Source organism: Haplochromis burtoni, unplaced genomic scaffold, assembly GCF_018398535.1.
Source record: "Haplochromis burtoni strain Fernald_Lab_line unplaced genomic scaffold, NCSU_Asbu1 Contig_513, whole genome shotgun sequence".
Taxonomy (NCBI): domain Eukaryota; kingdom Metazoa; phylum Chordata; class Actinopteri; order Cichliformes; family Cichlidae; genus Haplochromis; species Haplochromis burtoni.
Window position 1 is genome coordinate 330,240 of NW_024582874.1, and position 11,085 is coordinate 341,324.

An 11,085-nucleotide genomic window follows, 5' to 3' on the forward strand; every position below is an offset into this window, starting at 1 on the left:
GTCATTGGTGTAAAAGTCCAAGTCAAGTCACAAGTCTTAGAACATTTTTTCAAGTCAAGTCTAAAGTCATAAAATTAATGACTCGAGTCTGACTCGAGTCCAAGTCATGTGACTCGAGTCCACACCTCTGCTTCGAGCTAACGGGAGGTCGAAGGCCGAAGAATGCGAGATCCCGAGTTTGTTTTGCGAGATCTCGCAAAAGTTTAGCGAGATCCAGAGTTTGTTTTGTGAGATCTCGCAAAAGTCTGTCTTAATTTTTTTTTCTCCCATGTTCCCTGCGGGGCTCCGTAGTTTTGACATTATATACTGCATTTCCATTTATGTTGGCACATTTCAATAAATCGCTGCACCGATTTCCCTTTTTGCTCATAAATAAAATGATACGAGTTGTGGCTCAGAACTTTCCACAGTATTGTATATACTGTACTTATGCGAACAATCTTAACGTAAGTATATACGAAGCAAAGTACCAAAAGTCACAGAGTGCAGGTAGATGTACTGTTGCTTAGCAGGTCTAACTGGGATAATAGATGGTTCTCACAGTTAATGCAAATCTCAGAGGAGGAGACAGTACAAACATAGAACAAAGCCCTGGGAACAGACACAGGCTCACTGCAATATATATACCTCCAGCTCATGCAAACACTGTGAAGCATCAGTAATGTTTGTAAAAAGCAAAACAACACATAAACTGTCCCTGGCCACTGTAGTAACTATGGCCTGAGAGTCCATGATGGATCGCACACATTCACAGAAATCCATTGTCTTTGCTTTACTAGTGCACACTTCACTGAGAGGAGTCAATGCATCTTATTTATGACTTGAAGAAGACTGTGTAGTCAAGGCAAGCGCCTTTTTTACACCACTACAAAGCACAAAGAAAATCTTGAGCATTTTTGCAAGTTATGAAGAATATACAGTGAAATAAGCTGAAGAAGAACACTAACAAAAACAAAGGAGACAATGGAAGATTCATAAAAAGGGATAATAATCTTTTTATAATCCAGAGATTAAAGTAAGATTTTGTTAACTAATGTGGGAGTTTCTGTTGAAACAACTTCCTCTGAATTTCCTTTGCATGTGATTTGTGGTATTATTACTCGAGCTGAAGTTTTCTGACTACATAAACAGCATGATGGGCAACACTATTTGTATAACACCAACACTAGGGCTGGGCGATATGGCCTAAAATCCATATCGCGATATAATTTGAAGCATGTGTGGTCATGATATATATCGTGATATATTATTTTCTTCTGTATAACATATTCTCCACACTATAAGGCACACTTAAAATCCTTTAATTTTCTCAAAAATTGAGAGTGTGCCTTATGTATGAATTCTGTTTGTGCTTACTGACCTCGAACCGATTTTGGCTGCAGAAATCAAAAATGTTTTAGTACAACTTTGGTAAGCCACACTGCTTGATGGATTGTCAGAGCATTACGGCTGCCGTAGTGAGGAGCTTCGCGGAGTAATCTGGGTCCAAAACTCCGTCAGCTTCAGGTCCCAAAGTCAAAGTTAAAAACGGTCTAAATTCTTTCATCTTTAATAAAATCATCAGCGTTGCTGCTTTAGCAGGCGTAACAATTAAGTTTAACATCCAGGCATCCATGAAAACAGAATTTATTAAATTTAACGGAGTTAGAAGTTAGCAGGAAGTTAGCTCGCTAGTTTCCACCTAAACATTTCATAGCATGTTCTGACTGAGAGATTTTTGAAACTAATTAAAACGTACAGCTCTGCTACCACTTCCAACATAAATGAAGACAGAAAACTAAACAACAGTGGCATTTGTAGGGTTACTGAAGTTGGGCTAGCTGGTATATCATGATGTGCTACGTGATTGCTAGCGACACAGCTATGTTAGCATAACATTAGCACAGTGAAGCTGGAGGTTGAACGCCAACTTTTTTTCCACTCGATAAAAGTTAGCGTGAGGGATTCTGTATGAACAAATGCAATCGCATAGCAGGATGCTATACACGGGCCAAACTTCAGTCAGGAGAACAACTGAGATCATTCATCCACAATACGAGGTTAGTCATTAATATACTGCAGCAACATGGGAATAGAGCAGCTGCCAGAGAATTCAACATTAATGAATCAATGGTAAGGAAGTGGAGGAAGCGCAGTTTTTGGCTTTCCCCATATTTCAACAGTGCTTCATCTCTTTGCTGTGACTGTTGCCCGCCATAATTTGCAGATGATAATGGTTGTAGCCGCTGCGATGCTTTCGACCAAAACAGGCGCAGCTTGATGACATCATCAACATGCACTATCGCGATAGAGCGGTGTACTCAAAATCTCTATTGTTGGCCAAATTTATATTGTTTCTATCGTATATCGTTTATATACCCCACTCCTAACCAACACACACACAACTGCCACAGAGCCAGCGTGCTGCGTGAACAAGCAGGTGGTTCTGAACAAACAACAGGTGTTTGAAATGAAAAAACAAAGCAGCAGTAGCAGGCAGTGATACATGTTTATGGTGGAGTGCAACAACAAAGACTCAACTCAATGGGTGGAACATGAATAAGCACCATTCACCTTTCTTTTCCCCCTCTCTGCTCATTCTGCTTCTTTTCCATCTAAACTTCTAAACCCTGTCGTAGGCTCCCTGCGCTGGCTAAAAATGGCATGGCTGGAGCTGAGTGACCTCACCCTGACCATGAACTTCCCCTCAAAGAAAGGTTTATTTGTGGCTATGCATTTATCAGGGGAGACGTTTAACCTGAGTCTTGCATATAACCACAAAACATTTGGTAATAGTCGTCACCCCTGTAAAACACGGGCAGCACATCAGTATTTTGAGGCTTGATGGGCTCATCATTAATCTGCTGGAGAGAAGATGATGATGCAGCCAGTGGGAGGGCACATATCTCATGCAGCTATTGGTAAGGGCTTGCTCCCTGACAAAAGAAGAGGCTATTAGCAGGTGAAGAGGTTTGACATCTTCATGAAGCTCAGGCCCATAGCAATTAAACTGTTATTACAATGTCAGTGATTGTGCTATAGGCTATCACACTTGCACTGTCCCCAGATATATACAGAGGCAGTAATTTGATCTAAGCAATTAGAGGGTGATAGCAATGCTTAGACCAAGTGCGGCTGCACTTCTGCTCCTCCTGTCCCATTTTTATCCTGCTCAGCCCCCCCCCCTCCAGGGCCCAGCCATCAGTTTCACTCCCCTTCCCGTCTCTCTTTCTCTCACCCCTGAGTCCTGTCTCATTGACCGTACTCGTCTCCCTGCATTCCTGTCTTAGTCTCTCTCATGTCTACTTGCTTAAGACAGTTTCTGGGAGACATTTCTCTCATTAATTGTGTAACCCCTCCTCTTTCTGTCTTTGACTACACCTGAAAAGGCTTCACTACACTAAGACTTTTCAAAATGTGACCGTCGAGTCTGATAAATGCAGAGATCAGCTGCTTTGCCTCAGAGCAGAGTTACGATAACTTCTGCTGTTTTCCTTTCAGCCTTAAAGCTCGACCCTGTAGTTTGATTCTTATGAGGATTTGAGCACCAAGGTCAGATCTCAGGCATCCTACAGCTGACATTCCCGACAGAATTACACAACGTTCCTCAACATTTAGTGTCCTCCGTGTGTACATTATCCTAGATTCACAACTGCATCACCTCCACAGGAGTCATGTCACTCATTAATCAACTGTTTTAAGGCATGAGTCTTAAGGTTGAAGTTGTCTTACAGGCACAATACAGTTATAACGGTTTACACCCTGCACAAAGTTAACCAAATAACTGAAAATCATTGCAATGACAAATTTACGAAAATAATAGCATCAAAAGCAAAACATCTTCAAAAACAAATTTTTAGTTAACAGCTTCATTAACTTCATCGCTTCTTCCTTCACTTCACGTTGTTCGCACAAAGCCTAGATACCAGCAGGGGACTGCTTGGTAACCACAAAGAAGTCTGCAGGGAAAAATTGCCCAATGAATTGGTCACACAGAGGTATACAACGCTGAACTGAAAACCTCCTTCCAATTGTTTTTGTCGTGTAGTTGATTGCTGTGGTTGCACATACCTTGCGTGGAGGACACCAACTTATCTGCAAACACTCACTAACTACTCGCTAAGAGAAACTGTGAAAGAGTGACACAAACTGGAACCAGAGTCCATTAGTTAATGTTGGATAGTGGCTGTTTGCAGACAAATCAATGTCTTACACTGTTCCAACTGAACCAATTGCAAGGTGAAATAAATACTCATTTTTTCTGTAGCTACTAGAGAGCTACTACCAGCCAATCTCTAGGCCTGTGTAACTGGAGTCTTTTCTGGGATTTACTGACCATAAAAGCAGGAGCAATTGCTACTTAATGTCAGACTGTTCTAGACACCAGACAGGAATATTTGGGTTAGCAGGAGCCTTTAGCTTCTTGCACTCAGCTAGCATATAATGGACCAGTTAGTCATCTAACAGGAGATTGCACAAACTGATGTAAACCCACAAATTTACTACGTAAGGACTGCAACAAGCCTGCATGATGTAAACAAAGCTAAGACTTGGTCATTTGTGATCACTGAATTTCAAATTATAGCCCCTTTGGACTCACTGAGACTCTGTTAAAGTAACCACAGTCTGCTGCATGACTCTCACATATTACTAAATAATGTTTAATGTGTTTACACCTTTTCAGGAAGTAGACAGAGTTGCAGGAAGGCCAATATGGCATGGTCTGGGGCCAGGTGATGAATGAAGACTATAGGCATGCGATCTCCACATTAACACTTTCTTTCATGGCACACAACCCGATGAAAAAATGACACAATCTAAAAATAGTATTTAATTTTGACTAATCTTATCTCAGACTGTTTGATCACAACTCATTGTACTTCATCAGCTACAGAAAGTTGGTAAACTGGAAACTTTTTGCAATTGTAGACCAAGACCTAAAAGGTCTAAACATAAAACTATAAACTGTTTTTCCACAGCGTGTCCTGACCTCTGGACCTCAGCTACTTAATTAAGGGAAGTCAGGAGCTCGTCAGCCTGCTTGACTGGTCTGGTCCCATTCTGTCAGTCGGCTTGTCTAGGAACCTGATACACGGTGGTATAGATAAGAGGGCAACTAGGGCTGAGCATCCCACTAAACCAGAACTAATACTGGTTTTTCTAGCCATTTTTTGGTAACACTCTGTGGTTTCATTTGCTTTGTAACACAGTTCATGCTCTCTTCAATATTTCCTTAGATCAACACTTTTTCCTTTCTTTAGTTTCTTATCACACCTTCCTCGTGGAAGCCAAACTAGGATGTAAAAGGTCAATTTTGATCAGAGTTTTTGGGGAATATTTACAAAGTATTAGAAATCAATAACATGTCCAAGTAATTCTCTGTACCCTCAACCAGATGTTCAGCTTTACGTGACACATAACTAAACTGACAGAATACAGAAGGGTCCCCGTCCGTCTGCTTTCTGACAAACAGCTTTAAAATGTTGAAATCTTTCTTTGAGGTGACTTGAAAAAGTGCTGAGGTCCTGGTGGATGTTATACAAAGCTTTATGTAAGACAAGGACAAGTGCAAACAAAAACTACTTCATACAGATTACAACAGGCTTTTGAAGCATCTCTGGTCAGAGCAACACAAATGTGGTTCAGTGTGTGTCAGAAATACACAGTCTGGCTTATATTTGACTGGACTAAGAGATTTAATAAAGCTAGGTTTATACAGGCATATAAGAACATATCAGAGATTAGAAAACACAGAACACCTGATTATTCTTCAAAGAGCTGACAGTCACCTGGAAATGTACCCGATCACACTTTGCTGCTGTTGTGTTTCTCATAGGTTTGACAGGAGAACTGGGCACTAAAACCTGCTTTAAAATGTACTTGATTGATGTTGTTTCACTTCACTGTCACATCACTGAATGTGGCCCAGGACAGGCTGCGCTAGAAATGTGCTGCCAGTGTATGAAGGTAAACTATGGTCCTGTATTTGGGCCAGCAGAGATCATAGGTCAACTTGCCAGCGTGAAAATGGCACTGATAGTAGCAAGTCCAATTTCAAAGCAGCAACTTGACCCTCTTGTGTATGCTTGACAAGTCAGGGTAGTTTCAAGAGCATCTCATCTCGTGGCCTGCGCTCCTCGCTGAGTGACAGGCTCAGGAGGGTGTGCATGCACCATGTGTGTCAGCATTAGCCGAGTGAGCGATCTCTGTGTCATCATCCTCTGCCGCAGTAAGCAAGCTGGCAACGCCTACTTGGTGCCCACTTGACAAAGGCCTCGGTTGGCACCTGTCAGTCAGTGAGCAGCCAAGTGTGGCGCCCTCCATTAGCCTGGCTGACAGCCGTGGACCTGGGGCATCACTCACTCCTTCCCTTTATCGGTTTTACACTACCCTGCCAGCGCTTGCTAAGAGCCTTTCAGCAGCACATGGCCGAGTGCATGAATGCTAACACACACGCATCCTTGCTAAGAGCCATCCACCTTGGACTGGCAGAAAGTGGTGCGGAAAGGCCATCACATCACCATGACAACTTAGACCAACTCTGACATCTGCTCCCCACTGTCACACCATCTTTTCAGGGCATCTTTTTATCCATCCCTTCATTTCCTCCTTCACCCGAGTCCCTCTTGTCTCGCTCAAAGGTCCATGGTTAATTCATGTAGTACTTGGCTTTGGGAGTAGTAGCCAGTAGCTAGTCGTTTCACTGATTCAACTTGGCCAGGCTTCAAGGTTGAAGAAAGCATGCCTTCTTTTCTTTGGTGTAGTCTATAAGGGATTAAAGATAAAAAGATCTTTGATCTTCAGTTAAAAATAATCTATGTGGCCTAATTAGGTTAAAAAAAGGTCTCTGCAGCTGTCTGGCTTATGCTCCTGTATTTGCTTCGGTTGTCGTAGCCACAAAGGTAACGTCCAATCAATCCTTGGCTTTTCAAAATTCATATATGCATACTTCACTGCATGGCTGACAACGTTGCATCCCCACAGCTTTCCATGTGAATCGATACGTTTCATTGGACAGTTACTATCTCAGACATTAATGTGAGAGCTTACAACACATGCTAAGGCCCCACTGTGACTGTGTAACTTAAACAGTCGTGTTAACGTCAGTGGACAGCGTGCACTTTGAAACAGTGTAGCAACCCGAACACAGATGTAACCAGTGTTTCCCACAGATCTAGTTTCTATTTGTGACGTATGTACACATGCATTTACAATTTCTACAGCACAAAATTAGCCACACAGACACACACACACCTTTTTAAATGAGGGATAAGGGATATAGTGACCCTTAAAAGCCCTTCAGCCCATGGTGGATCTCTAACGGAGATGAAGAACTACAGTCACCAGCTGCAGTCCAACAACTCCACCTCTAAAAGTGGAGTTAATCCAACCATGGGAGGCTCTCTAAGAAGCAGCTGAATGATATCAAGCACCTCCACAGCAGTAACCTGGTCAGCATGCTAGCTGGTGAGGAAACATGAGATGGGAGCAGCTGGTGTTTGCTCACAGCAACAGCAAGTCACTGCACAGAAATAAAAAGATCAAGATGTCAGTGTAGGTCATTTTCAGTTTAACAGAAGGCATAAGCAAATATATGTAGCAAATGAAGCTGGTGATAAGCCACACACACATTTTTTATCTCTTCAAATGCATCCTGTGAAAACTTTTACCTGCTACACTACTTAAACTACCTAAACTACAGTCGAATGATATAAAACTATAAAAAGGAAGCAGATACTGAAAGTACTCAAAAATAGTTTGTTTTAAATGTTTCTGAAAAGATATTTTGGCTTCCACGATGTGTCATCACAGCGTGTCCAATGGCAACACTTCAATAAGTAGTTCAAGTGTGTATTTAAGTCTGTGTGTATGTGAGTGTGTCCCAGCCCTGTCCTGTCCGATCGATGGGAATATGTGTTAATGAGTGTTTACTCCACAGCTGACTGGACAGTCAGGGTCCAGGGCTAACCTCCTCCGTCTGCTGCAATTACTGATGCAATACATCCTGCTCACTGCCACACATACATCTGTATGCATACACAGAGAAACAGAGAAACGCACACACACAAACAGACACCCTTCAACCCAGTGAAGCATGAAACATACAAATATCAGATTCACCTTCACCACCCAACAGATTAGTTTCATTGTGCTCAACGGATTTTATTTTATACAGCAAAAATAATTAAAAAGAGCACTATATATACACAGTTTCACATTCCAGTTTTTTACAGACGCTAGGACACATGTCTCAATACTTAGGTCCCGTTTGCAAAACTCCTCACACAGTGAGCACAACAGAAGTCTATGTGGGCTAAACTGAGGACCAGTTATCATTGTTTTGGCACAAAATGCATTCAATGACTACATCTCTCAAATTTCATGAATTATCTTCTCACTCAGACACAACAACTGCCAAAAATCTTTGTACGTACAGGACATTTTGCATGTGCTTACATACTGTTTTCAAAACTGTTAAACTTATGGCCAAAACAATAACACAATGCAAAACTTAAAAAGACAGCAAAATGCAACAGCAATATTTTATTGAAACATATTTTACAGTTTTTTACAGTCGCTAACAAGCGTTTGTCCAAACAGTTGTCACATTTGCAAAACTCTAAACACAATTAGCACAGGATCGGTCTGTTGTGGCCATACCATTCACACATTTCATGTCGTGTTCACCCAATATGCAGTCAGTGAACACATTTCCACAATGCTTACATTTTCTTAACAGACAAGTTATACCTCCCAACAAAACTATGGACTGTTCTTGTAGTATCTACGAATGTTAACACACAACATCCCACAATAGCAAAAACAATATTCCAAACCGTAGATACAGTATAAAAACCTCTGCCCCTGCAATGATATCAGTACAAAAACAATATCAATATCAAAAATATATCTCAGCTGTAAACAAACAAACAATTGAATAATTGACACACAGCTGATTTATGTTGGGTAAATTGGGCCAACCACACCTTCTTCCATTCTGGCTTAGACTCAGTGGGGTTCATAAGGCAAGACCTTGAGGAGTGATGTTTTTGGAAACAAAAAAAAGACAAACACTGTAATGTCTGGTCGAGGAGGAGTAAGAGCAAGGGGCCCAGAGAGAAGAGCAGGCCCAAGGAGAGGGCAAGGTATAGGTGTAAGAATGCGTGGTGGTGGCATTCCAAGGGCTGCAAGAACAGTAGTCAGTGATGAAATCCGTGCCACTATCATTGACCATGTAATCAACCATGGTCTTTCACTAAGAGAGGCTGGTGAAAGAGTGCAGCCCAATTTGAGGCGGTCAACGGTTGCCTCCATTATACGCACCTTTCAACAAACCAACAGGTAAGTATTGCATTTTACATGGATTGTTCCTATTCTCACTTGACATGTCAATATGGTCATACAGTAATGCATATGTTGAATTGTCTGTCTTTCTAAAGAATGCAACGTCTTCCACCCTCTGGGGGAAGAGGAAAGCTCCTCAGTAATGATCAGGAGCTTGCCATTGTGGAAATGGTTACTGCAAATAATGCAATAAAACTGCGTGAAATACAAACCAGAATTGTGGCGGACCATGAGATATTCGACAATATCGATAGAATCAGCCTCACAACCATTTCGCGGACATTGTCCAAACATAGAGTGCGGATGAAGCAGCTCTACACTGTTCCCTTTGAGAGGAACAGTGAGAGGGTCAAGGAGCTACGACGACAATATGTCCAGGTACAGTGTATATTCAATCCAATGTCCAGTTCTATAAGCTTTGCACTTTGCAAGTAGGTAACCTACACAATACTAGGTTACAGTACAGTATGGTATACAGTACTAACATGACTTACATAAACTTTGTTTCAGAGAGTTATGGAATTGGAGGCCAACCAGGCCCCTCATGAATTCATATACATCGATGAGGCAGGATTCAATCTGGCCAAAAGGCGTCGACGTGGACGGAATGTGATTGGTAAAAGGGCCACAGTTGATGTGCCAGGACAGAGAGGGGCAAACATTACCATGTGTGCAGCAATTGCAAATGCAGGATTACTCCTTCACAAATGTCAGGTTGGACCCTATAATACAGAGCGCTTGCTTGCCTTTCTCAATGATCTCCACCAGCGCCTGGTTCCAGAGCAGGGTCAGGAGGGTGAAAACATGAGGACCTTTGTAATTACCTGGGACAATGTGGCTTTCCATCACTCGCAAGCAATAACAACATGGTTTGAAGTCCACCCAAGACTGGTGAGTCTCTTCCTTCCACCCTATTCACCTTTCCTCAACCCCATAGAGGAGTTCTTTTCTGCATGGCGGTGGAAGGTTTATGACCATCAGCCACATGACCAGATGTCCCTCCTTGAAGCCATGGATGCTGGCTCCAGGGACATCACAGTTGACGATTGCCAAGGGTGGATCCGACATACCAGGCGGTTTTATCCCAGGTGCATCGACTTGGCTGACATCAGATGTGATGTTGATGAAAACATGTGGCCTAACCCTGAAGATCGCAGAGATTAGATGCAACTTTTTTGCCTTTTTTTAGCCCCCCTCCCCCCCTTTTTATCTTGGCTTTTTGCTGTTGTTTTTTTGTTCAGAATGCTCTTGTGTGTTCCATGGATATTTTGTTCACTGTAAGCAATACTGTGACACTTTCTCTGTCCTATCATACCGTGTTTCTACTGTACCTCCTGTAGTAAACAGTAAAGACACAGAAACTTGTTTGCTTTTTACTGGAATGCTTTTGAATGTGAACATTACTGTACATGTGGACATGCAGTTACCAACCAAGACATTTCTGGTGTCAAAATGGTGGATTGCATGTTTCGCATGCACATACCTGTAAAACTGAAACATAAAAGTCTATGCAGTTTTTGTAATGTCAATAATAGCCAGTATTTTGACACCTGGTGTACTTTGATTGACTGCATGTACCTTGTGAAGTGAAGACAAGTGTTATTCTTTGACAGACTAATTTCATTTTGAGTCAGATTTATAGTGTTTTTGTACAGTTAGTGTGTGCAGAGAAAGATGTGTTCTAATTTTGAAATGAGGAGTTAGTATATATTTAACAGATGTTTTTTGGAGGATATTATCCCTCTTCTCCCTTTTTTTTTT

The 11,085-nt window shown here is 41.8% G+C and overlaps 1 protein-coding gene across 2 annotated transcripts in view; it reads left to right on the forward strand.

Moving 5' to 3' along the window:
* Positions 1-8,516: 8,516 nt before the first annotated feature.
* Positions 8,517-11,085, forward strand: part of LOC121812296 — an 8,973-nt gene continuing 6,404 nt past the window's right edge. The window contains exons 1-2 of one of the 2 annotated variants that reach the window (XM_042214076.1): positions 8,517-9,702; positions 9,835-11,037. In XM_042214076.1, the coding sequence (XP_042070010.1) occupies positions 9,421-9,702; positions 9,835-10,488 (936 nt within the window). In that variant the 5' untranslated portion in view covers positions 8,517-9,420 and the 3' untranslated portion in view covers positions 10,489-11,037. Of the gene's footprint in view, positions 9,703-9,834; positions 11,038-11,085 lie in introns of those variants that run through there. The other variant, XM_042214077.1, reaches the window with a different exon arrangement.